At 38.9% G+C, this 27788-nt stretch overlaps 1 protein-coding gene across 1 annotated transcript; it reads left to right on the top strand.

Moving 5' to 3' along the window:
- Positions 1–636: 636 nt before the first annotated feature.
- stat5b (signal transducer and activator of transcription 5b) lies at positions 637–27348 on the top strand. Its single transcript, XM_017704504.2, has 19 exons — positions 637–801; positions 6383–6516; positions 10338–10494; positions 11446–11535; positions 12938–13112; positions 14374–14504; positions 14838–14989; positions 15619–15774; positions 16969–17148; positions 18150–18237; positions 18428–18550; positions 18700–18792; positions 20024–20230; positions 20879–20973; positions 21739–21881; positions 22245–22400; positions 23525–23582; positions 23793–23900; positions 24528–27348. The coding sequence occupies exons 2-19, from the start codon at positions 6389–6391 to the stop codon at positions 24649–24651; spliced, it is 2364 nt and encodes a 787-aa protein (XP_017559993.1). The 5' UTR covers positions 637–801; positions 6383–6388; the 3' UTR covers positions 24652–27348.
- The last annotated feature ends 440 nt before the right edge of the window (positions 27349–27788 follow it).

Raw genomic sequence — 27788 nt, 5'->3', positions numbered from 1 at the left:
AAAAGTAGAAGTCCTTACTCTAGACTTCAACTTGAAGTACACACAGAAACCAAAAGGAACGACAGATTTCTCAAAATGTAGCGGAGTAAAAAGTCAGATATTAGACTCTGAAATGTAGTGGAATGAAAGTAAAAAGTCGCTCAAAATGGAAAAACTTAAGTAAAGTACAGATACAGAAAAAAACTACTTAAGTACAGTAACGAATTACATTTACTCAGTTACTGTCCACCACTGTGATTAAGTGCTAACAGAGGTCTTCGTAACTCCTGGATTTTGCAGCCGGTTGAAGGTATAACAGCAGTTGGCCAATCAGTTACACCAACAGGTCAGTTAACTAACAATAAATACAAATACAATCAGAACTACGCACAATGACTGTCTTCGTGACTGTTCACGCTTATTTAAAGTTTAAAGAATTTGTGGACGTGCCCTTTAATTTATTCCAGCGCAAGATGTAAGAGTTTATTAGCCAATCCTTGTGAGAATACTAGAAGGCGAGGTTGAATCGGCCAATCACGGAGCACACGACGAGGCACTACTGGCCAATGCCAGCACAGGAGGCGGGGTTTGTCCGAATACGGGTGGATAAAAAAACAGCGCTGCCTCTTTCTCGTCTCAGTGTCGCCACCTGGTGTTTAACTGCAGGTACCGCGGTGCTCCCTCCTACAGAAACAACATCAGTCCGGAAAACTAAGAACTACTAACACCTGGTTTGATGGAAGACTTTTAGCCCTTATCAGCCTCGGATATTCATGTATGGACTGACAGCGAACTCACTGTAAGGAGGAATAAAGCTGACCGGTGAGCTCCGTCCATACAGTTATTATTTCATGTGTTGGGTTTAAGGAACCTTTTGCCCAATTTACTGAGTTTGGGCTCCAGCTTAGTTTAGTGACGAGGCTAAAGTTGGCTTCCTTTTCAGATTTCCCCTTCCACCTTAAATGGCGCCGAAGCTGCGTTCTGTCGTCTGGTGCGCCAGAATGTGACTGCTGCACCATTTAAGGTGGAACGGGAAGTTCGAACGAGAAGCTAATGCTAACGCTCCAGCTGGCACCTCAGCCAGCGCTAGCCAACGTTTCAGTAGTAGTAGTAGCGTTTTAACTGGAACGACCCGTCCTCACCAAAACCTCCTTCACTTTGTGCCACAACCAACACACATGAGCTCAAACGCCGTTTTTCGTGTAATTTAAGTCGCGTGTAAGGTTTTATTTTACGAACATGTCAGGAAAATGTGTTGGGCCGCGCATACTAACTTAGCCTTTAGCTAGCTAGCTCCGCGCGCTGCTCGTCTAACGTTAGTTAGCTATTAAAACCTAAAATATAGCGTCGCTGTGCGAAAATGTGGTGCTGTTTTATCTTCAAACCAGTCCAGATTATCTGAGGTCTTTGGTTCGCTGTTAACCTAGTTAGCTAAGTTAGCTTAGCTTAGCTGAACCCACTTCGCAAGTTAGGCGTTAGCTTAGCTTAGCTAGCTAACGTTGCTAGCCGTTAGCTACCCAGCGCTAGTTCTTCAAATGTTTAATATTTTGACAGCTTATTGAAACTCAAACTGGCCAGATAATATTCCGAACAGTAAAGGGTCCTAAAATGAGCTGAAGTTTTGTCAGTGGTGGTCTGGCTGGCGTGCCTCTGCAAACGCGTCGCACGAAGTGTTTACTTGTTGTTATTTACTTGTAAACAGGACGAGTTTGTGCGCTAAACACGGCCGCCGGCAGCGGGACGGAGCGGTTATGCGTATTCGCGAGAGAAAGAAGAGAGACGTGAAAGTTACTCGTTTGGCTTTGAAACGGCAAACCCGTTATTAACCTGCCGTTGGTGCTTTTAGCTCGTTTAGTTAATTCTTCAGAAAACTCGTGGCCTCAATATAGTAACTCGTGGTCACGTCTTAATTTCAGATAATCACCATGTCACCTCAGGGGTGCGTTCCCCTCGACTGTGTTGACGCTTGTCGCCAGATTCAGTTAGAGAGCTAAAGCCAACAGCTTGTCAGCAGTGGTGGACAGTAACTAAGTAAATGTAATTAGTTTCTGTACTTAAGTACTTTTTTGTGTATCTGTACTTTACTTAAGTTTTTCCATTCTGGGTGACTTTTTACTTTCACTCCACTACATTTCAGTCTAATATCCGACTTTTTCCTCCGCTACATTTTGAGAAATCTGTCGTTCCTTTTGGTTTCTGTGTGTATAAAAACGTACCATGTCAAAAAAACGAAAGAAGCGCAAAGCCAGAGCACCAATCAGGGCCCAGCGGTCACTTTGTTCTGAGCCTGTTTTGACCTGTTGGTCATACCGACCCAGTGCAGCACACGGTTCAACGTCAGCGCAGCAGCGTAAAACTTTGGGAGAGTCTGTTCAACATAAATGATGAACTAACCTAACTTTGTGTAAATAGAGCACAATATAGAAATATGTCCACATATGCAGTCGAGACTGACGCGTTTCTTTTTTTCTGAATTCATACAAACACTTTCATTTTATAGTAAATGAGTTTGGGCTGGTTTATGTTTATGAACAGACGCCTACAGATCAACATAGTAAAGGAGCTCATCTGTGATCCTGAGTTTAAAGCCAGTTTTTATTCAGCTTGTAACTAATTTACAAAGTCATCTGAAACTGAAACTTTGCTTGTGTGTAAAAAGTGATTTCAGAGCCACTCGGTTCTCCCTGATGGAAACTGTTTACCTTCAGTGTTTTGTGCTTCTGATCATTTTAATAGACGTCAGCGTCACTAATTAATGACGTTCTATTAAAAGACTGGTTTACCAAGAGAGACGCTGGAGGACTTTCACCTGAAATGAGTTCATGAAGCCAGTCTGGTTATAAAAATGATAACAGGACCAGATCAGAGCCAGAATTACTCTTTTAGTACTTTTACTTTATACTTAAGTACATTTGAAGGCAAATACTGTACTTTTACTCAAGTGGAGGTCTAGAGTAAGGACTTCTACTTTTACTGGAGTAATATTTTACCCTGGGTGTCTCTACTTTAACTCAGGTACATGATTTGTGTATTTTGTCCACCTCTGTTTGTTAGTGAGTGAGTTATAGTTGTGCTGAACACCCGCAGGAACGCGTGGCAGCAGGTTTCAGTAGATCGTTAACTGTGTGTGTTGGAACCTCGCAACGGAAATGAAAACTGGGAAATATGACTAAAATCTGCCCTCAGAGTGTATCAGAAAGGGGAATTCCACAGATGTGCCCAATTTCTGCACAGTCGAGCAGTTGAGATGTGAGCAAAGTCGTTCAGAGTGGTTTGGTGTGAAATGCTCCTTTAACTGTTGACAGTGTTAGTGGTAGGAACCAGACGTCCACCTCTAAAAGCCTCCCTCACAGAAGGGTATTACATGAAATGGTTATAGATGCTTTGCTTGGTGACATTGTTTTACGATAGTTTTGAGGTCAGGCTTGTATTTTTCAAGTCTGTTGATTAAGATTAAGAGACCCTTATTAATCCCACCTCCGCATTTTACCCGTCCCTGAATTGAAACACCATGTGAACACACACACGCACTAGGGGGCAGTGAGCACACTTGCCCTGAGAGGTGGGCAGCCCTATCCACAGCGCCCGGTGGGCAATTGGGGGTTAGGTGTCTTGCTCAAGGACACCTCAGTCATGTGCTGTTGGCTCTGGGGATCGAACCGGCGACCTTCCGGTCACGAGGCTCGTTCCCTAACCTCCAGCCCACAACCCCATCATGGTGGAAGCATACATGGGTCTATTATCAGCACTACATGTTAAAAACCCCAAAGATATGTGTAGGTTCACTGCTGGATTTGGATGGTAAATAAACCCCTGGTTTCCATCACCACCACTGTGAAGAAATCATAGCTAGCAAGTTTTCTTCAGTGCACAGTTTCACATCACACCACTGTGAATGTCTTGGTTTACGTCTCATTTTTATGCAGGAATTCATTGATTCATTTCTGACCCAGCTGGTTAAAGGGTTAGGTAATGTTCCTGCTCACCAAGCGTGATGCTGTTATGATTCACCCCAGATCTGATGCTCTGTTAAACTGATAAAGCGATGCAGATAAGTGATGAAACATCTTCTACAACCCCGCTTCCAGAAAAGTTGAGACGCTGTGCAGAATGTAAATAAAACCAAACTGAAATGATGTGCAACTTATTTAAACCTTATATTTAATTGAGAATAGAATAAAAAAAAATTGTTTATTAAATATTTGCCTGTTTTGAATTTAATGCCAGCAACACATTCTAAAGAAGTTGGGACAGGGGCAACACAAGGCTGGTAAAGTTGTGTAATGCTTAATGGTGGTTAATTGGCAACAGATCAGCAACATGATTAGGTTTAAATGAACATCTTAGAGAGGCTGAGTCTTTCAGCAGTACAGATGCTTCAGAGAATCTGGAGAAATCTCTGTATGTAAGGGTCAAGGCCAAAAACCAGCATTTGCTGGCCATGATCTTTGGGCCTGCAGGTGGCACTGCATTAAAATCGGACATGATTCTTTAGTGGAAATCACTTCATGGGCTCAAACACTTCTGAAAACCCCTGTCTGTGAAAACAATTACAGCATCCACAAGTGCAAGTTAAAGCTCTGAAGAATTTATGTACATACAGAATCCAGAAACACTGCCGCCTTCTCTGGGTCCAAGCTCATTTACAATGGATTGAGGTGAAGTGGAAAGTTGTCCTGTGGTCTGACAAATCCAACCTGTGAAATTCTTTTTTTCCAGGCTAAAGACCACCTGGATTGTTACCAGTGCACAGTTCAAAACCCAGTATCCATGATGGTATGAGGGTGCATTAGTGCTCATGGCATGGGTAACGTGCACATCTGTGAAGGCACCATTAATGCTGAACGATATATACATGTTTTGGCAACATATGCTGCCATCAAGATGACATCTTTTTCAGAGAAGGCCTTGTTTGTTTCAGTAAAACCACAGGCCAAACCGCATTCTGCATATATTACAACAGCGTTGCTCTGTAATAAGAGACCTGGAGCTAAACTGACCTGCCTGCAGTCTAGACCTGTCACCACTGAAAACAGCCCTTGAACTATGGAACAGCTGAAATCCTATATCAAACACGAATGTAGAAACATTTCACTTTCAAAACTACAGCAGTGTCTCCTCAGATCTCCAGCGCCTATAGAGTGTTGCTAAAAGAAGAGGTGATGAAACACAGTGGTAAACTTGCCCCGTCCCAACATTTTTGGTACATGTTGTCTGCAATAAATTCAAAATGGGCATATATTTAATAAAAACCAAAAAAAAAAAAAAAAACAAAGTTACTCAGTTTCAACATCTGATATGTTGTCTTTGTAGTTTTTTCCTTTAAAAATGTGGTTTACACGATTTGCATGTCATTGCGTTCTGTTTTTATTTACGTTCTGCACAGCGTCCCAAATTTTTTGGAAAAAGGGTCCAGTGTCTTCCACTTTCTACTTCTTGCCAGTTAGATCACCTGGATGATTAAACTTCATCCAGGTGATTCTCCATTTCCAGATGTTCAGGAGGACTAATTAATGGGACGCTTCAGCTATGCTTTGAAGTGATCGATTTGCAAAAAAACTCAAATGTGCCCAATTTTCCAACCTTATCTCAAAAGTAGTTATTCAGCTGACACTTTTATTTCTGCATATCATTCAGAGTAGTTTGATGCGAAATGGTTCCTTGAAGAGAAACGGACTAAATTTTCCTTGGTCAATGTTTACAACACAAATATTTTATTTGTCTTGTATTTTATTTATTATGCAAAAAGCAATTGAACCTACACATGTCTTCTGAGTTTTTATATGTAATTTTGATGCTGAGAAAATAGCAGGGAAAATATCGTCGCTTTCGGAACAACCTTGTATAGCGTTCGTATGATTAGTAACTTCAGAGGAGGAGTTCTTAACTTTAAGTGTAAGTTAATGTAAAGATACTCTATAACAACTAATTTTGGATCATTTCAGTTCATCCAGTCATCTAAAAATTTTTCTTCGAAGTAAAGAGCAGCTGGTTTTTTTCAAGTTATGTCATAAAAATTGGAAAGGGAAGGTTTATTTCTGCTGTCTTGAGGTCTCATCAACATATTTATAACCGTTTCCTTCCTTCATTAAACTCCTAAGGTGACCACTTTGAGCAGTTCTTACTTGAACGTTTCTCTAGAAGAAAGCATTTCACGTAAAACCAGTTAACGATTTATTTATGCAGAAATTTTAATCAGTGCAGATTTCTGACATTGTTTGGCAAACAGTTATCTAAAAATGTACACTGCATAGCTAAAAGCAGTACTAGTAACCATCGTACAGGCCAAATTCATCCTTCACTTTTGTTAATTTATAGAAATAATGTCCTACAGTAAGCAGCAAGTAAGCAGTTCGAATGGGACAAAAATAAGAGAACAATAAACAATAATTTGTCTCTGCAGGTGGAGATGGCGTTATGGATCCAGGCTCAGCAGTTAAAGGGGGATGCACTGCACCAAATGCAGGCTCTGTATGGCCAACATTTCCCCATAGAGGTGCGACACTACCTGGCACAGTGGATCGAGTCTCAGCCATGGTAAGAGTGCATTTTTTAATGTAGGAAGCAGTTTTACCAAGCCTGAAATTTGAATACAGGTAGGACGCAAGATGGCTAATCAGCCAGTTTGGTCCGTTCATGCTTGTACTTTAATAGTTGCACACAAAGAACAATAAAGCGCAGTTAAATTGTTAATTGCAATTACTTAAAAGCAAACAGTGAGCTGAAATATTTGTGAGAGGAATGTTTGAATCTGAATCCGATGCCAGCTCAACAGAATTCTCTCTGAGCCGGTTTAGGTCAGTTTCATCGAATAAAACCTCCTGTTGGGGCTGATTAAATGATTGTGTGGAGAGTAGCTGCAATTATATCACAGATGAATGAAGTTTTAAGTTCTTTTTTGTTTGGCCTTTCCCTGTTTGTCCTAAAAGTCTGTACAGAGAACATATTACATATAACACACAAGTCTGTTTTTAGTCAGTTAAATGAATACAGACGTCCTTTTGACTGCTTTGAACTCTTCACTCCTGAATGACTTTGCATTTTATTTACTTCGCATCCATTGTCTCACGTGTGAGGCCTTGGTGAACAGCACAAGTGGGTGACTAGTGTCTGTTTTGGGTGATGAAATCAGATAGAAATCAGAGAAATGATATCTAAAGCAATGCTGATGTCCACACAAATATTTCAAGCTCTATAGACCACTGAAGTTGTATCATCATTCTGTAGTTGGTGCCATGACCAAATTAGACATCCATGTCCATTAATATTTAAAAAAAAAAAAAAAAAAAAAAAAAAAAAAAGGCAGTCGTGGGCTGGAGGTTAGGGATCTGGCCCTGTGACCGGAAGGTCGCCGGTTCGATCCCCAGTGCTGACAGTCCATGACTGAGGTGTCCTTGAGCAAGACACCTAACCCCCAAATGCTCCCCGGGCGCCGTGGATAGGGCTGCCCACGTCTCCTGGCAAGTGTGCTCAGTGCCCTCTAGTGTGTGTGTATTCACTAGTGTGTATGTGGTGTTTCACTTCACGGATGGGTTAAATGCGGAGGTGGAATTTCCCAGTTTGTGGGATTAAAAAAGTATCACTAATATAGGATTTTCTCTGTTATGGAAATGAATGGCGTTTTAGAAAACTGTTGATTCTATATGTTGTATACTGTACATTTTTTCTTCAGGAAACTGTCGGATCCTCTAAATTACAAGGTTGTTAAGGAGCTAAAATATGAATGTTGCTACGTGCAAGCTGACCCTGTTGTGCATTGATGTTGACATCATAAGACTGGCAGCCTCACCACAAGACCGCTAGCAAACCAGTCCCCCAGTTTCAGCCCCTTCTGTGTCTTACATGTTTCTCCTCACTTCACGTCTTCACTAATCACTGTGAGGAAATTCTCATCTCAGTAGGGCGTTTAAACTTTATTCTTGCAAGTTGAAACATCTGAAAACAATTTGTATGTTTTGCTGGTATTGTAATTCTGCATGTACCAAACCGCAGGAACACACAGCTCTGTTTCCATTTCACAACAGATATTTCTCTTTGTGGAAAAGCTTTCTTTGATCTGTGGTGAAACATTTGCCCTTGTGGTAACTAGTGTTACTTTTACACAGTCAGGGTGCCCACAGAGGGCAAACTTAATCTCATTGTAAACACAACACACTGTTAAGCAAAGTGGTAAGTTACAGAAAACCTGAAGTGGCAGGTGGTGGCTGACACTGGCCCATCATTCTACCGGTATTAACCTCAAAATAAGCAAAAGCATCTTCAGCATTAATTTGCACATATATCTGTCCTAAAAGACATTTCTTTGGGTGAGTACAATGCTTTCATTTCTATCTTAGATTGCTGATTTTTGGGCTGATAAGAGGAGTACCTATACTTGATAGAACCATTTGTATTTTGAGAGCTAAACAACTTGTAATTCAGAGGATCCAGTGACACTTGGATGGAAAATGTAAACTGGAACGAAACGTATCTGTTTTGGGGCATTTTTATTTACTACCGGCGGCGACAGCTGTGGTTTTCCAAAACCGTATCCATTTGTGTGATGGAGAACACCAGCTTAGGCCAGGAACATACTTCATGCATGCACTCAAATGCAAATAACAGCACCTTGTGAACACTTTGCAAAGCACATGGTCTCTGTAGATACCATGTATTTTTATAGTATCATAGCTGTTAAAACGCACTATACTCAAGGAGGCTGTAGAGGCCAGTTCAGAGCGTCTGCAACATTATTTTGGGAGGATGTAACTACTGATGTAACAGCAGTATTTAGTAGGCTCTGGTCCAACAGTATGAGTAGCTTATTTTTTGTTCAGCCTTAAAGGGTTAATATGTCGCTGCTGTCGGAAGAAAACCTTGTATCTCCATTTTTGTCATTTTTCAGTTTTTGAGAATTTCAAAGGACCTGTTGTAAATTTCATGATGAACGGAGCGAAAGAAACAGCCCAAAATGACTTGGAAATATGTCTGGTTCCTTTGACTTGCATTAAAACTACATTTGTTTTTTCTTTATCCTGTAAAGTTCTAATTTTGGAGATATGAGGTTTTCTTCTGACAACAGCGATATACTGAACCTCTGAATTTTCTCTGATAAGAAGCTGGTGCTGTGAGACTCTGGTAGCTGCCGTTGCTTTAGTTTCTCTGCCCTTTCCTTAATATTTATTGTAACGTCCGTGCTTTGTTTCATGTATTGAGTTCATTACAGTCTTTTAAAATGTGAGGCACACTTTAGCACTCAAAGAAAAAATATTTAAATTTCCATCTTGCAAAAGTTGCCAATGTAAAATTTGTGCTTTATGTCTGTAGTCTTGACTAAATGTCCTTCAGTTAATTGAAGATCTAGACAGAGAAGATTATCTAGCTTTGTTACCGCAATGTGTTGCATTTCACTGTCATATGGTGCTGCTACCACCATCAAGCGAAAGGAAAATCTGAGACGTCCTGGTCAGAAGGTGGCAGGTCGCTCTAAAACAGAATCCAGAACCCAATTTAAATCTCTCAGTGGGCTGCACTTTGGGCACCCCTGTATACGACTATGATTAGCAGCATTTGGTGGGTGGTTGGTTAGTGTAGTGGTTAACACCTCTGCCTTCTACGCTGTAGACTGGGGTTCAATCCCCCACCTGGATAAGCACCCTACACTATACCAATAAGAGTCCTTGGGCAAGACTCCTAACACCACCTTCGCCTACTTGTGTAAAATGATCAAATTGTAAGTCGCTCTGGATAAGAGCGTCAGCCAAATGCCCTAAATGTAATGTAAATGTACATAGCATATTGCAGCTGTTGGAAAAAAAACTTGCATTTGCATTTTTTTTGTTCTTCTGTTTTTGACATAATTTGTAATTGCCTGTTGAAATTTACAAACAATGTAAAGAGCATGAAGAATGGACCAAAACAAATGGCCCAAAATGACCTCGAAAGAAGTCTGGTTCCATTGACTTACATTAGAAGTAAAGTAGTTTTTTTTCTTTCTCTTATAAAGTTACCATTTTAGAGACACAAGGTTTTTTTTCAACAACACTGATGTACTAGTAGTATAGTGATATGCTATTTCAAGCACTCCCAAATTGTGCACTTATGTGAAGTATGTTTCTGGCCTTAGACATGGGTTTCCTTGTCTGGCTGTGATGCTAACTATAGAATTACGCAAGACTTCAGAGATCTATTAGGCATGTGGCAATACAAATTTTTATTTTGCAATAAATTTCACACTTGTTCCAGTAACTGATTAATACGATCAGTTTCCCGTTTAACACTGAAAATGTGAAGATCTATGATGTTTAGAATAAGTGACTGCTGACTCGTGCGAAGAGAAACAGCCTTGTTGAACAAGCCTGTGTGTTTGTTTTCCCCAGGGATGCGATAGACGTGGAGAAACAGCAGGAGGAGTTTAAAGCCAAGCGTTTGTTGGAAAGCCTGATTCAGGAACTGCAAAGAAAGGCTGAACACCAGATGGGTGAAGATGGCTTCTTGTTGAAAATAAAACTAGGCCATTATGCGTCACAGTTAAAGGTAAACCCCTCCTCATTACACCTAGAGGAGGTTCTAATCCATGTTTTTTTTTGTTTGTTTGTTTTGTTTTGTTTTTGTACTGGGCTCCAGAAGTCTCAGACCACTGCGTTTTTCATTTAAACTTGGAATTAATATAATGTAATGTAATGTAATGTAATGTAATAAGCCTTTTTAGATCTATTTTTAAATTTGAGCTATTTTGTGTCATTGACCACAGTGAAGGGTAATTCCATAGATTTTTTTTTTTATGTATAATTGAATCATTAAGATATAAACAAAGTCATTTAGAGTGCTTTGATGTAGTAACTTAGCCATTCTGCTTTCTATACAGTGGTGGTGATAGGAACCAAACGTCTACAATGCAAATTATGTGCTGTACAAAACCAGTGAACCTAAACGTTTCTTCTGAGTTTCCTCTGTACTGTTTGTATTCATTAAAAAGTGGTAAATCAGAAAGAGAAGTTTTCTTTGAGGGTTATTTTGCTCAACAGAATCAATAAGATACTCTACAATGGAGCATTTCACATTAGACCACTCTGAATGAATTAATTTACATTGTAACCATTGAATTATATAGATTAAAAAAAATCAGGTAAAAGTTGAGATGTGGGTTTTTTTTGTTCCTTCCATAAAAGCTTGATCCTCAGGTAGATTTGATCTACTCATCTGAGGCTTGTACCCAAACGTGCTTGAGTGCATTCTGTCATTAAATCAGTAGTGGGACAAACCAGACACTGAGACATTTAGAAATTGATGTGAATTTATTTTTTTGCCCAAATTGAACATAAAATACCCCTAAAAAAAAAATCATGTATTATTTACATTCCACTGTTGCTTCTCTAGTCAGGTTTCTTGTGTAGCGGGATAGAAATGATCATTTACACCTTTAATGTTAATGTAATCTGCCCATTTTGATAAATGTACTGAATTAATTGTTTGTGTTTCTTGTAGAGTGCGTATGACCCTTGTCCAATGGAGCTTGTGCGCTGCATCAAACACATCCTCTACACGGAGCAAAGGCTGGTACAAGAGGCATCAAACGTAAGTAATACACATAAATCTGATTCCTTTGTTTTACTACATTGTGCTCTATTTGCGACCTCAATAACATTATTCACAGCCTGCAGCAGTAAGTTGTCTACATTTTTTACATTGTGGAAATTTTATATTGGCTTCGTATGAAATGCAAGGCTTAAACTTTTACCAGTGGCTTCATTTTCAAAGCTGAGAGAATGGAGTAGCTATCTTGCCTGTTGGAACTCTTGAAATGTGAAAAGCGCGTTCAAGACACCATAAAATCATCATAAAAATTAGTCGTTAAAAATGACAAACAAGGCTAGGCAAGCCAGTTTTTGCTGCGGCAGAGCGATTATCAGCATCATCGGCATTTCATTCATGTTGGATCCAAAAGATAGAGATGATCCTTATTATTAGACGTCTTTCTTTGGTCTCTGCAACTGTCTCTGCTGCACTGCTTGCTAGAAAGTGTTAGCTAGATTAACATGTGACTACCTAACCACATTGCACATTCATAATTAAACGATACAGCAGTCAAGATTTATCAGCTAAAAGAATGCCAAAAATGATTTTACTGTAGCATTAATTGATAGCCTAACGTATTGTACCTAATTGGATTAGCTTTATTGATTTTAATGTACTTGAAGTGTGCGTTGTGCAGCTGTATTGTCTGCAAAAATACAAATATAGAATCAGACTTGGGTTTAAAGTATTACTACAGCAGCAATACTACAGTAATACTTTTTCAGCCTAGTCTCTTTCAGCTACATCTGTAGTTTACGGTCAGTTACGACAGTAATTTAGATTCAGAACACAAAAGATCTGAGGCACTTAGAATAAAAAGTAGCAGGAAAATGCATGAAAATGTGTCCCAATTAAGCAGCATTCACATTACCAGTCTAAAGTGGCACAAATCAGATTTTTTGCCCTATTCTGACTCAGATCTGATGTTTTCAGGGCTGTGTGAACATGCAGATCTGATCTTTTCAAATCCAACTGAGCTACTTTTCATATGTGCTCGTAGATCGGATACATATTCGATTCATGACCATGCGACCTTAAGGTGACGCTCAGATTGGAATTCACGTACTTTTTTTTTTTTTTCTCCATACTTTTTGTCACATTAATGAGAGATTTCAGTCACTTACATAAACGTGTGTGAACCATCCTGTCAGAGAGATCAGATATGAGCAAAAAATCGGATTTAAGCAATGAGGTTTGTAATGTGAAAGCTTTAGAGCCTTTTAAAGGAATACTATCTGTTATCTACCGTGTTTTGATGCATTTGTAGTATACAATCAGGAACCACAGACAATAATTTTAATCAGGGCAAAAACACTTGATTGCGACTTGCATAGTCAGATGTGAAATAATGCCCTAGTTTTATTGGATGCTCTTTGCCTGATTTCCTCTCTCTGATTGGCAGGTGAGCAGTCCGGGGGTTGGACTGACAGATGGCACGCCTCAGAAATACCAGCAAATTAACCAAGCATTCGAGGAGCTGAGAGTGATGACGCAGGACACAGAGAATGACCTGAGAAAGCTGCAACACAGCCAGGAATACTTCATTATTCAATATCAGGAAAGCCTGAGAATACAGGGTAAACACACATACATGTTCTATATGAAGAGGTTCATTCCAAAATGCTGTATATCCATTCGTGGATAAATAATAGAGGTTGTGTTAAACATAGTATAGCATTCGTATCGTATTATTATGTGTAAAGCTCACTACCAACAATGTACAGCATGAAGAAATTTATTTGGACGATAACAATATTAAACTGTAAAGCAGTTAGATTAACTGATACTTTTAGCTCTTTTAGCTTATGAACCCGAGCATGTCAGCGTATATTGTGTGTTTATCGGACCATGGTAAAAAGAACAAACTTTTATCAAGCTAAACGCTTGCTGGTCACCAGCAGTGTGCAGTAGAAGATTGTAAAGAAAAGAATCTGTTGGCACACCATGGAAAAACTGTGGTTTGCAAATATTTGCATGTCAGCAAAACCAACCAGACTCTCTGCAACAGTCAGTTGTATTGGGCTGTGAAGACTTCATTCCTAGCTTTAACCTGAAGCTGTAATATTTTATTTTGTTTTAATACCAGGGAACTGCTATACAGATCGCTCAATTATATAAATGACAGCAAACCGGCCAGCAGGCTGTCCAGTAGTACATTAATTTAAGATTTTCCTTTTGCTTTAATGACAGCGTGCACTCAGTCTTAATGGACGCAGTGAAAAGCCTCTGATTAATAGACCAGAGCCACCTGAGAGTCGTCTGAACGCGTGCTTCAATAGGACGAAAAATTTACCTTTTTGTGCAAACATTTACAGTTAAGTAGAGATCTAGGAAGAGTGCGGAATATTTACTGTTTCCTTTACATTATGCTTGTCATAACTGCTGCTTATTATTTTTAAAAGTTTAGATTTATACAAATTTTTGTTGTTTATTTACAAATTTTGATTAAAAAAAAATCCTAGATCTTGGACTTTAATACCACACATTTTCGCATCTATCCGTTTAGATGTGTTTACTTCATGTATCATGTGCTTTTTTTTTTCCCCACACTAACAATTGCAGTTCATTATGCTGATAAGGATGTTTAATTTTTTTTTTATTCTCCTCTCTCTCTCTCTCTCTATCTTTCTATCTTGCTATCTTTCTTTCTTTCTCTCTCTCTCTCACTCACTCTCTCTCTCTCACTCTCTCTCTCTCTCTCTCTCTCTCTCTCTCTCTCTTTCTCTTTCTCTTTCTCTTTCTCTTTCTCTCTCTCTCTCTCTCTCTCTCTCTCTCTCTCTCTCTCTCTCTCTCTCGCTCTCGCTGTCTTTCTCTGTATCGTTCTCTTATTCTCTGTAGCTCAGCTGAGTAGTTTGGCGAGTTTGCCACCAGCAGAAAGAGTGCAGAGAGAGACGAGCCTGCAAAGTCGGAAAGCTACCCTAGAGGCATGGCTAACACGAGAGGCCAACACACTGCAGAAGTACAGACAGGTAACACACAGCCCTAGAAAATAGGGCTCTCATCCATTAGAGGCAAATGGATCCCGTGTTCCGAAATACTGGAGAAAAACTACACGTGACAAACGGTTCTGCGGCCCTGAGCACGGTTAGCTAACTGCTGAGAAAGTTATGCTGAGCGCGGTTCTGTGGTGAACTGTGTCCGTGTGGAAATGCCACTGAAACACTCGGCCCCAATGCTCAAACATTCGGCACTGCCATAGAAAAGAGGCCAAGGTTTCAGTATCAGTATTGGTAGCGGGATCAGAAAAGAAAATATGGTTAGTTCAGGCTCTGGAGATTCTTTCTGTGTGTTTCTGTGTGCAGGACCTAGCAGAGAAACAGCAGAGGACACTGGCATTGTTGAGGAAACAGCAGACGGTGATCGTGGATGATGAACTGATTCAGTGGAAGAGACGGCAGCAGCTAGCTGGAAATGGAGGACCTGCAGAAGGGTCGCTAGACATTCTTCAGTCCTGGTAAACACAAACACAGCTCTGCTGTACAAATAACACTGAACTGGATTCAATTTTATTTCACCTTTTTTCTGCCGTTGTTTTGTTAACTCCACATGCACTTGGCGTACATAGTCTCACAGACTTTTTCATGTGGTTTGGAACATAGTGTGACTTATTGTAAACTATAAAAATTAACAAAACTTCAGTGTTTTTATTTATTATGCTAGGAGTTCTTGACGTCATAGAATACATTTGCTGTATATACTAATTCCATTACAGCTTTCTCAGTCACTTTAGTAACTGTATCTCTTCATCTGTAACTCTTCATCATTCTGGATGTATTTTTTTTTTTGCCTACTTATTGCTTGAAACCTCTGCTGTGCAACAATCATTTTTATATATCTATTTACAACCAAATTGGCTTTAAATAATTAAAAACATTGTAAATGTTATTTTCTGAGATGCATTGTACATTAATGTCCTGAAATGTTAGTTTTTATTTTTTTGAGTGACTGTGATGAGTAATCAACATTTTAATTAAGGTTTAAGATATAAGCATAATGTTCAAAATTTTTTAAAGTTATGGAGATGTGTGTTTAAATAATAACTCTTTTATTTTTGTATAATTTTTTTTGTTGCTTTATCTGTAGGTGTGAGAAGTTGGCGGATATGATCTGGCAGAACAGGCAGCAGATTCGGCGGGTTGAACATCTAACTCAGCAGCTGCCCATTCCAGGCCCCACAGAAGAGCTGCTCAAAGAGCTGAACAGCACAGTCACTGATGTCATATCTGCTCTAGTCACCAGGTGAGTCCATGTGACTTTGATTAGGCTGCTTGCTAAAGCCCAGTGCACATCACAGCTAATGGCTTTTCCAAGCAGTGCATGGTGACAGTCAGTCTTCATATGTGACAATGGTGCTTTCACATGTAAATCTAACATCAGTCAATGAATCTCCATCAGTTTTTAAAAGCAAATCTACAAAGTGCTTTGTAGTTGGTAGAGATCCAAATTCTTTTGACTGGTAACTGACTGGTATTAGTGGGCGATTAACTGCTAACCAGTGAACATAAGATCACAAACATTACCCATGAAAACGTCAAACACACAGCACTGTTTTATATGAAGTTCTTTTAGGATTTACTTATGTGAGAAGTATCAGTGCTGTATTGTGATTGAAACCACCTATATTAGAGACATACAAAAGCATTTTCAACTATACATCAGCTGTTATTCCTTTCAAAAATGTTTTATCCAAAATTGTCTCAAATGGATACGCAGTGTTTTCGAATGAAGTCTAATGGGGGCAGTCATGAGCTTGAGGCTAGGGAGGTTAGGGAACCAGCCTTGTGACTGGAAGGTCGCCAGTTCGATCCCCAGAGCCGACAGCGCATGACTGAGGTGTCCTTGAGCAAGACACCTAACCCTCAACTGCTCCATGGGTGCTGCGGATTGGCCTGCCCACCTCTCTAGGCAAGGGTGCTCACTGCCCCCCTAGTGTGTGTGTGTGCTCACTGAAATGTATGTGGTGTTTCACTTCACGGATGGGTTAAATGGGGAGGTGAAATTTCCCCATTGTGGGACTAATAAGGGTCACTTATATGCCTTGACCACAGCTAGCCTGAAGTTTATATGCGTAGTTTAAACAACACCAACATTAAAATATAAACTCGGCACCTTCAAGCTTGTAAGTCTACAGAGTCAGTTGTAGCCCACCTTTGCAGTGTGTCATGTGACTAAATATCCTACTTGCTGAACTACATTCAGGATGGTTTAATCTCTGCTCTATGCCTATCCGCAACAATGGTGCCATCAGTTAAATTTGAGTGGAGTCTGGGAGTCGACTCCAGAAAAAGTTGGAGTTGGAGTTGGGTCTTACTAAATAGATCTAACAGAAATCCTAATACGTATTGATTGAAGATTTATGTATTGATGTTGGTTTACAGTTGATTGGTTCATCAGTAACATCCCTAATATGTGTACAACTTATTCTCTCCGCAGCACGTTCATTATAGAAAAGCAGCCTCCACAGGTGTTGAAGACACAGACCAAGTTTGCAGCAACAGTACGTTTGTTGGTGGGAGGGAAACTGAACGTCCACATGAACCCGCCACAGGTGAAGGCTACCATCATCAATGAGCAACAAGCCAAAGCTCTGCTGAAGAATGAGAACACCCGGAAGTGAGTCAGTCTCAAGCACACAGCGTCGTAAGGGTGTGACGATATAGGTGTCATTTTTATGTCTTGATAGAATACATATATACGTAAATATATTTGATGCAGAATTTGAAAAGAAACGGTAACATGACTTCAGCATTTTTTTTTCTCAATTTTAAATCAACTGTTTGAGCAACTGCCTGAATCCTACGTGGAGAAGTAGCTGCTGCGACTGTTTTCTCTGCGAGGCTGAAGTTGGGCTCCCATTTGCCAGCTTCTTAGTATAATTTTCTGGTCCACCTTAAATGAAGCAGCAGAAACATGTAATTTTGCTCCATTTATGGTAAATGTGAATAATTAGGTGGCTAAATTTTCTGCTTTCACTACAGCATTTTGGTGATGTCTTCATAAATTAGCATATTTGAGGTATGTCGGTCGCGTTATTCATCAAACGTCTTTGTGAGTGAGCATAATGCTGTTTTCCATTAACCCATCCATAGTAAATCCTGTGTAGTATTACCATCAAGCAAACTTATTTTTTTGCATGCTCTACCTTAAACGTGCACAATTAAAGCTTATAAAGCGCCCAAGCATTTAACCATTTCACACCCAAATTATGTTCCAGGGAACGAAAAAATGACATTGCCCTTTTTTTATTCCAAAGGCAGCTGTAAATAATGATGAATCAAATGCTTTTATAATTACTGTCTACTAGCTATTTCTGATGCCCATTATAATGCATAGTGGCTCTAAAGAGCAGCAGCATTCCAGGATTGGTATAAAATCATTTTATGAGTTAGTGCAAACGAACACAGTCTGAATTTACAGTGCTTTGTTTTGCTTCATGCAGTTCATTACAAGGAATAAAGTGATGCTTTAAAACTTCACTTGTTTAATATTAACAGTTATATTTTGGATAGTCACTTTGAGACAGCTTACAAATTTTTTTGGCTCTGAAAAAAAAGTTCTTAACAGAGGTTTTAAAGTGTAACATTTGTTCCGTCCTCTGTATCTGGGTTGTCCAGTGACAGCAGTGGAGAGATCCTCAACAATAACTGTGTGATGGAGTACCACCAAACCACAGGCACCCTTAGTGCACACTTCAGAAACATGGTGAGTGATATAAATACCACTACCTGACACACTTTGTGTTCAGTTTAATTATTCATCAATGCTACTTATCGAGTTTTTAGACATTTTAGATATTGAATAAATACAGTAGATAGTGTTTTTAATAGATAGAGTCTACCCAATACACAGCTTGACTCTCTTTTTTTCTTTCTTCCTTTGTTTCACTCTCTAGTCTTTGAAGCGCATAAAGCGGTCGGACAGGCGTGGCGCTGAATCGGTGACTGAGGAGAAGTTTACGGTTCTATTTGAGTCTCAGTTCAGTGTGGGAGGAAATGAGCTAATGTTTCATGTTAAGGTAAAATGTTACTTTAAACAGTAACAATCACATAACGACTATATGCTTGTTTGCGTGTATAAAGTAACATCTATACACAGTGTTTTTTTTTTTTTTTTTTTTTTTTTTTTTTTTAATTAAATATATTTATTTTTTCTTTAATAATGCAGACGTTATCTCTGCCTGTTGTGGTCATCGTCCATGGAAGTCAGGACAACAATGCCACGGCGACAGTCCTGTGGGACAATGCTTTTTCAGAACCGGTGAGAACACAGGACATTTTATTTTTGTATAATGTATAAATATATTCACTAATGCTTATATAAATGCATATATCGTTGTTGTCGGAAGAAAACCTGGTATCTCCAAACTGGTAACTTTACAGGAGAAGGAAAAAACATGCTTTACTTTTAATATAAGTCAATGGAACCAGAGGTTTTCCAAGTCATTTTGGATGCTTTCATTTGGTCCATTCTTTATGAAATTTCCGCAAAATGTAAAGGGTAATATGTATTTTCAAACTATGTCAAAAACTGAAAAACGTCAAAAATAGAGATGCAAGGTTTTCTTCTGACAACAGCGATATATTATGGGATTTAGTGCCGCATAGTTCTACTGCTTTTTTATATTAAATGATTACTAATCATATCGTGCCGTGAAAATATTTTCAAGTATTTGTACTTTTGCCATGTTGCCAGCCCTGTCGAATGATTACACATCCTAATATATTTTGCCATAGTGCACGGACCCCCTTTTCTGAGAATATGCTGAGCCATAAATATCTATGAGGCAGACTCCCACACTGACCATGTCTGACAATGTATTTGAGATTCTTCAACCAGTCTACCCACAAAATAAATGACATTTGAAAAGTCAAGCAAAGAATGTTCCTACAAAACTTTGATTCAGTGGCCCTCGATAAGTTGCTTAAAAAAGAGCACAGATTTGACCACCTTTAATGACGAATTAACTACTCTGCATCTGATTTATGAAACTTTCCTGGGACACGGAAACAATCAGAAATTTGAGTGCAACTGGTGAATTGGCTTCGGGGTGTGAAATCAAGCTCTAGCCTACCAGCACCTAATTTACATATCATTTACAAGAAGTGCCTTAATTCATGCAGATGCCATAGATAAGGGCACATAGCAGAGATTTAGCTATCCTAAAGGTAGTTACAGCACTGTGCCAACTACGAATTTAGCCACATGACGCAGTGGTGAGGTAGACCTGTTTCTGTTGAGTGTAGCTCTAAACTATAAACTACAATGTGTTTCTCGGCTAGCGTATGTAGTTTGTATCATGACAAAACTCTTAAAAGCTGCAAGCTAACAACTGTTGATTGTTTAAGCTATGCATATGAACTTCAGATTGGCTGCAAACAGTCAGTTATGAGTCAAAGGAATTTGACAATTTTTTCACAATATCACATGGTCACAATAACAGAAGGTCATATCACGAAAAATGTGATCCTTTCTTTTTGTGCGTTTGTAGGGTCGGGTCCCCTTCGTTGTTCCGGATAAGGTCACATGGCCGCAGCTGTGTGAAGCTCTGAATATGAAATATAAATCGGAAGTGCAGAGTGACCGTGGTCTTTCTGAGGAGAATTTGGTTTTCCTCGCCCAAAAAGCCTTCAGCAGCTCCAGCAACAACCCTGAGGATTACCGAAACATGACCATGACCTGGTCCCAGTTCAACCGGGTAAGTACCTTTAATCTCTGTAATATTACCTCCAAGAGGGGCCAGAACTGTGTGATGCTACTCTGTCATTGTATGTTTACAATTCTGACAATTTGATGAGAAAGTTGTTGTTGTTGTTGTTGTTGTTGTTGTTGTTGTACATGTTTTTATTGATTTTGTAAGTGCAAATACCACATACTCTTTAGAGAACACATTTCTGCACATTTTAATGCACAATTATGCTTAAAAAAAACATGGCCTGTGCAAAAGTTACTGTACATTTCATTCATTTGATTTATTTTCCAGTATGTTAAACCCAGCAAATACATAGAAATTTGCAGAAAGCGGAATGCTGTGTTGACTTATGTTTGACTTTTCAGTAATTTGACTGAGGGTGTTCAAAATTTAGAACTGTTAGAGCATAGGACTGTGTATAAAACGTCATATACAGTTTGAGTAAATCGCACAATAATTTAAAATTATTTATAAAATGTATAATCCATATAGAGTAGACATTTTATTTAAGACGTTCCGTTCATAAATTGTAGAGCAGGCTTATAAAAATTGGAATAATAAAGTGCTCAACTAACAAATTTTTGCAAACAAAAAAAATGCTCTTATCTCCTGTGCAAAATACCATCATCTACTGTACATCCTGATGTTTCACAGGAGAGTTTACCGGGTAGGAACTTTACCTTCTGGCAGTGGTTTGACGGAGTCATAGAACTCATGAAGAAACATCTCAAGGCTCACTGGAATGACGGGTAAGACTTGGACAGCATGGATTATGTTGGCCCAAAGTTGCTTAATATGATTTTAAACTTAAAGCACAGAATCATTTGTCAAAAACAATTGATATCAGGAAAAAACACTGTCCACAAAAATGGACAGAGAACTACAAAAATCAAAGCCTATAGATATTCATGAGGTCTTAGAAATTCTAACACACGTGTGTAAGATGGCTTCTTAATAGTTTTCAATTCATTCCTATGGAATGTTTTGCTTGTAATGTTATGCATCCATAGGCACCTTTTGTTGCCGCATTGCACCCCACCAGATCTCTGTGCTAACTACTGGTGGGCTTTCTTGTACATGGTTATGGAAATGAAGGAACCGTATTGAACATATTAGGGACACTACAGTCCGATATGCTGTTTTCTGCTGCTCAGAAGTTTATAATCAGCGGAAAATCCAGAGCTGTGCTTTTAACGCTTTCAAGTTTAGAATGCATCATCGTTCAGGCTGGAAAGTTAGCTCAGTGTATCCTACTAGCAAGTAACCTACAAGCTCTGTATTATTTAAATCTTTGATTTAACTGATGTTGTGTTGACATACCAAGTGAGAATATAGGGGGGGTATTTATTTGTATCCGTGTTGTCATTGTACATCTTGTTTCCTGTTTAGCATTAAAAAAAAAAAGTTGCTCATAAAAATATTTAACATTCCTGATCAAACCATGTAAACTACATCCAATCAGAACGTCTTCCCTACAAATCTTCTGACGTTTGCTGTATATGTTCATGTCGCAGGGCGATCCTGGGTTTTCTTAACAAGCAGCAGGCTCAGGACATGCTGTTATCCAAACCTAATGGCACATTCCTACTGCGCTTCAGTGACTCTGAGATTGGAGGAATCACCATCGCATGGGTGGCTGAGAACCCCAACAAAGCAGGTACAATCTGTCAGTTAGAGCACATTTAATCAGTTAAAGCTGGTGCAATCTATATATAATATAAAGTATGTACAGTCAGTTACAGCAGGCACAATTTCTAAATCATAGCAGATGCAGTCAATCAGTCAATCAAAGTGGTTGCAGTTTATTAACTCGTCCGAGAACAGTCAGTCAGTCAAAGCAGGCCCAGTCAATTAATCAAAGCAGGTAAAAGTATTAAATCAAAGTCAGTATGTATTCAGTCAGTCAGTCACTGTTTAAATAAGCAATTAATGCGTCACTGATGGTGCTTATTATCATCATTTAACTCAATTTTTCTTCCCATCTGTCTTAATAGTTTTCTCTCTTTCTTGTTTGTTGTAGGAGAAAGAATGGTATGGAATCTGATGCCTTTCACAACTAAAGACTTCTCCATTCGCTCTCTGGCTGACCGCATCAGTGACCTGAACCACCTGCTCTTCCTTTATCCAAACCAGCCTAAAGATGAGGTTTTCTCTCGTTACTGCACCCCTCCAAACTGTACGTTACCCGTTATACCACTGCTATTACTACACTGAAGAAAAAGGCTTTGGTCAGTTGCTGTGCAGTGGTTCCTAGTCCTGGTCCTGGAGCATCTCCTAGCTTGTATACTTGGTGTTTTCCTGCTTTCAACATACCTAATCAAATTAAGAAACCTATAAACAGTCCCTTCCTGAGTTAAAGTGGGTATGCTGGAGCTTGAAAACAGTAAAATGTGCAGGATAAGATATGGATAGGGATTATTAGTCAGCGACCTCACAAAATGTGTCACAATAGAAGCCTCAACATACGATAAACCTCACTTGGTATGTTTTTGTTTACTTAAAATTTAAATTTTTTAAGGCAAGTTTATGTATGTATATATAATGTATAGGGATCTTCTAAGAGCTATATTATAGGTGTAGTTCACTCTGAGGCGCTTGTCAAAGCACAGAGAGACTGAGGAGTTAACTTTGTACGCTTTTAGTCACAAAGGCAGCAGCACAGGCAGTAGTCAGTATTTGGGCTCATGTGCTTATGAGAAAATCTGGGGATGTAGATCAATAGGTGAACAGCAAAACGTATAAAATTTGATAGTTATCACCGTATCAGTACGTGTATTTGAACACAACTCTAGACCGGGGCACTCTAAGACCAGGGTTGAGAAGCACTACTCCCATGATTCTATTCAGAAAAGTGTTGGATGATGGGGGCAACTGCACTGCAATTATATTGCTCCATATTGTAGCAACGGACTGTAATATCAGTGTAACATTGACGCAGTTGTAACATTGATGCATTGGAGAGTCCTTGATGTGACATGCTTAAAGACTAACCTGCATTATTTTGCAGAGAATTATTTTTTCTTTAAATTAAATTCCCACACAAGCCCTCACCTGTAACTCCTTTTGGATTTTGTTGAAGGATTCATTTGCTTATTGTAGCCTTTTGTGTTTTCAGTACTGGAAAACATCAACATTGTGATAACAATTAACAAGCAGTATATTGTGCAGCGCTGGAGCACACTGTATAAGTTGAATGCATGTGCTGGTGTGTCTTTTCTGATAAATTTTACTTTTAGCACATCAGGTCTTTCTGTTTCATTCCAGTTGCATAAATTAAGCTTGTTTGTTTTTTGTATTCAGCGAAAGCTGTAGGTGATGGCTACGTCAAACCGGAGATCAAGCAAGTGGTGAAAGTTGAGTAAGTATGCCTCTTTTTGTGGCCATGAGAAAACTACTCCTCGTCTTATGTGAGATGATATTATTATTATTATTATTATTATTATTATTTATTTATTTTTTTTTTTGCGCTGTGGATCCAACAGAGTTTTATTGAGGCTTCTGTATTAATCACTGCATTCATTGTGTATTCATTACTGATGTGCTTTGCATACATTTTTCCTCCTCTCAGGTTTTCTCCACCAAATTCTGAGCAGCCTGGTGGGAATTCCAACTTCATGGACCACAGCGCTTCACCGAACGTCAATCAACAAAACAACTTTGCGATCTACGCTCCCATGTAATTATTTATCAATATTTCTTGAATACGTTGGTAAACCCGAACTTTTCCCAAATTAAAATATTAATCCTTTGTCATTTCATTAATATTCGATTGTATGATTATTATATCTTTTATTTCACCACAGCCAGTCAGACCTCTCTTATTTCAACATGATACAAGTATGGTAGCAACACCTTAGCAACCACCTTGGATACAATAGCAGTGGCCTAGTAACATTTTAGCGACCACCTGGGGTACAATAGAAACGGTCTACCAACACCGTAGCCATACACCACCTTTATAACAACCTGGGCTACAATATCAACAGCCAAGCATCACCATAGCAACCATGTAACAACCATCTAGTGATGCTCTAACAACATGCTGAAAGACTGTGGTATAAACCCAGTCGCCAGTGTTCTGCAACTGCTTGAACTTTTGAAGTGTTTAGTTGCCTTTGTCAAACTAAAAGTTGGTTCACAAACTTTCCCTTTCTAATTAGAAAGATTTTGGAGTGTGCGCTTGCATTTCCCCTATGAATGTGCACCACTTTAAGTTTCAAACGTTAACTTTTTAGATTGTTCGTACTGAAAAATGAAATCATTACACTCTGACTCACCACACACTCTGTGTGTGTTTGTGTAGGAGTGACCCTATGTTGGATGCCGAAGGAGAGTTTGATTTGGAGGAAACAATGGACATGGCCAGGCAGGTGGAAGAGTTCCTCCGCCAGCCGTCTGAACCCCAGTGGAGTGGACAGCAGTCGTGACCTTAGACCTGGACGTCCCATGACCTCTCAGCCCAACTACAGAGAACACGTCAATGGGTTCCATTCCATTTAGCTTTTTTCAGTGTTTTAACAAATGTGAAAGTTTTGAGATGCTCATTAACGTTTAAAATGACTCTGCAATGTAATCGTAACTGCCTCTGCTTTTTGCATGACAATTATCTGCATCATTTTCCTTCGCTAGCCTGACAGACCAGGGAAGGTGGAAAGGTAGACGAATTACAAGTCTGTTGATGTTATTATCAAATCGTCACTTAAGCAGCACTTAAAGCAATGTTGTACCATGTTTCAGGCCAAAACTCTATAGCATCAGTACCTTAACTGATGGTATTTGTAGTAGTTAAAAGTTCACCTTTTTGGAAATTACCTCGGAATGTCTGGCAGAGCTGTTTGTTTTTCTAGTTTTTTCTTTTAGGTCAGATGATTACCAGACATGCAACCTCCTGTAAGTTATCAGTGTGGAAAAAAAAATGATTAGCTTTTAAAAGAATCAAGAAGCAGTTCACATTGATATTTAATTTGTTTGGTAAAATCAATTCACCTGAACAGCTGATGGGTACATTAGGGCTTTGATTTGAAACAATATATTGTTGCTTTCAAATTATCTCGACATTTTGTTGGTTCTGTTTTAGCAGCAGAAATCTGTTGTATTTAGTTGTCGATGCCATTAGTTTACAACATTTCTTGTATGAAAACCAGGCCATATGCACCACACTATGCAACACTTTAATATTTCCAACTGCTGTTGGATATTCCTATAAAACTCTGAGAATGTGACAAATCAAATTAAAAAGGGAGTTTTTTTTGTTTTGAAAGTTGCTCTAGAATAAAATCAAATTTATAAAATTATCCACTTATTCCACGTTTAGTTGATCAGCCAAGATGTTTACTTGTGTGTTTGCATTGGAGCTACTAGGCAACAGTAGCTAACAGTTAATGGAAGCTTATACCTCAAACTGCAAGTCGTGACCTTGAAACGGCGACCTCAAGGCGTGTTGTTGTTAAAGGGGCACGCCACTCTAAATTTCGGACTTAACATATTATTTGTTGTTTTGTAGTTTTCTGTATCCCTCTATCTCTTTGGCTTGACAGAAGATGATTGTGTTTCTTTAGTGTTTTCTCACTACAATACCCAGCATGCATTGTGTAATTACATCATACAGCCGTTGCGAATCCACTGCAGAAGTACGGATGTGATATTCGTCTTCCTAGCTGTACCATTAACTGTCGTGCTAAATCATTTCAAACAGCCCATCATGTATTTGCCCCAAGGTGCTTGTAGTTTTTCAGAAGTTCCTCCCACCTTCATGATGCATCATCAGTTCTGAAACCACAGAAACTCTAGAGAACATAGTGACACCTTTGTAGAAGGCAAGTAGGCATGTGTACAAGAGATGCTGTGGTAGCAGTTTATTTTATTTTAGACAAATTATCCCTTTCAGTAAGCACAAGTAGATTTGCATATGTAGTTTCCGATATTGTGTGACTGTGTGACATACTGTTTGGTAAGAATGAACAGAAGTACAGACGAAACTTGCTTCTGCTGTTGCAGATTACTGCTACTGTTTTAGTTAGATGATGTGCCAGCTGTGGCGTATAAGCTTGTATTATGCATTTACTACATTAGGCTTGTAGCTCCAGTTCAAAACTAAAGAAGCAAACTTTAGACACCAAACATTTTTGGCTGATTGAATAGACTTGGTGTAAGAGGGGAAAAAATGTTAAGTAGATTTTTTTTTTTTAAATATTTTTTTTTTTTTTTTTTTTTTTTTGCATATCACCTCAATTACATTGTAATGGTATAATTTCATGCTAGCTATAACATACTTCATCTCAAAGCGATCTATTCGTCTTGCTCAAAACTCTCATAGCCTAGACAAAAACCTTTTTAAAAGGTCTGGCTGAAATCATAATCCTGGCCCAATCTACCAGTTTAAATCTTGAATTTGAGATCCAGCGACCTGTCTAGTTTACTCCAGAGTAATTTGACCAAGCGACAAAAAAGTAACACCATTGCTCTTACTTTCCCACTCCCTTTCTCTTTCTTTTTGCCTTTCCTCCTGTGCCTTAAGACAGCTTAGGTTCGTCATATGTTACAAATACCAAAGTCAAGGCTTGATGTCCAACAGATTAAAGCCCAAGCCTTTATTAGGATGATTCCTTAAACCAGCTCTTTTCCTGAAGCACATCGCCCATGAGCAGGGATCCTAGATCCTCACTACCTCCGATCACGAGTCCAATGTGATCCGTGTTCGGCCCAACTGATCTATCATTCTGCCAATATTAAGGGAGCATGTTATCAGATATTTGATTAAGTGAATATAACACCAGCATTTAGAGGCAAATTAAGAGACTTGCTAGTGTGTGGAGAATTATAGTTGTTTCATATCCTCACATTAAAACTTAGAGACTTATAAACTGACAATAACTAATTGCTCACCTTTGCTGCAGCAGTAATGACTTGACTAAAAGAATTTTGCAGTGGAAATTCTCCATTGACATCACTGCATTCATGACTAGCAGGGGTGTAAATCACTAACCTTGAAAAGACTTGATTCTAGATTATTTAGGACTTTATTCAGTGCCTCTCTCTCTCTCTCTCTCTCTCTCTCTCTCTCTCTCTCTCTCTCTCTCTCTCTCTCTCTCTCTCTCTGTCTGTCTGTCTGTCTGTCTGTCTGTCTGTCTGTCTGTCTGTCTGTCTGTCTGTCTGTCTGTCTGTCTGTCTGTCTGTCTGTCTGTCTGTGTGTATATGTGTATATATATATATATACACACAGTCATATGCAGAAGTTTGGGCGCCCCTGGTCAAATTAAGTTTTTGTTAATTTTATTTGTTTATTTAAAAAAAAAACATCCTCTATAGAAAATAATAATAATAAATAAACTGCAAATATTATACATTTTATGTTCCGATCCAATACAAATTGAGCAAATCAGTAGACATTGTGCAGTAAAATTAGCAAAGAACTGGCATATTTATGTTTGCTCCATGTAGAAAGTGTTAATTTTGCATAAAAAAATCTGTAGAACATGTAGTTTTCCTGGAGCTGTTACATTTTAAGCAGTTTATTTTGATAAGGCTCACTTGCGCACTTTCTCACTCTCTCTCTCTCTCTCTC

Source organism: Pygocentrus nattereri, chromosome 13, assembly GCF_015220715.1.
Source record: "Pygocentrus nattereri isolate fPygNat1 chromosome 13, fPygNat1.pri, whole genome shotgun sequence".
NCBI classification, from domain to species: domain Eukaryota; kingdom Metazoa; phylum Chordata; class Actinopteri; order Characiformes; family Serrasalmidae; genus Pygocentrus; species Pygocentrus nattereri.
The sequence above is the reverse complement of the archived record's forward strand: the minus strand, read 5'-3'. Positions and strand labels throughout refer to the sequence as shown.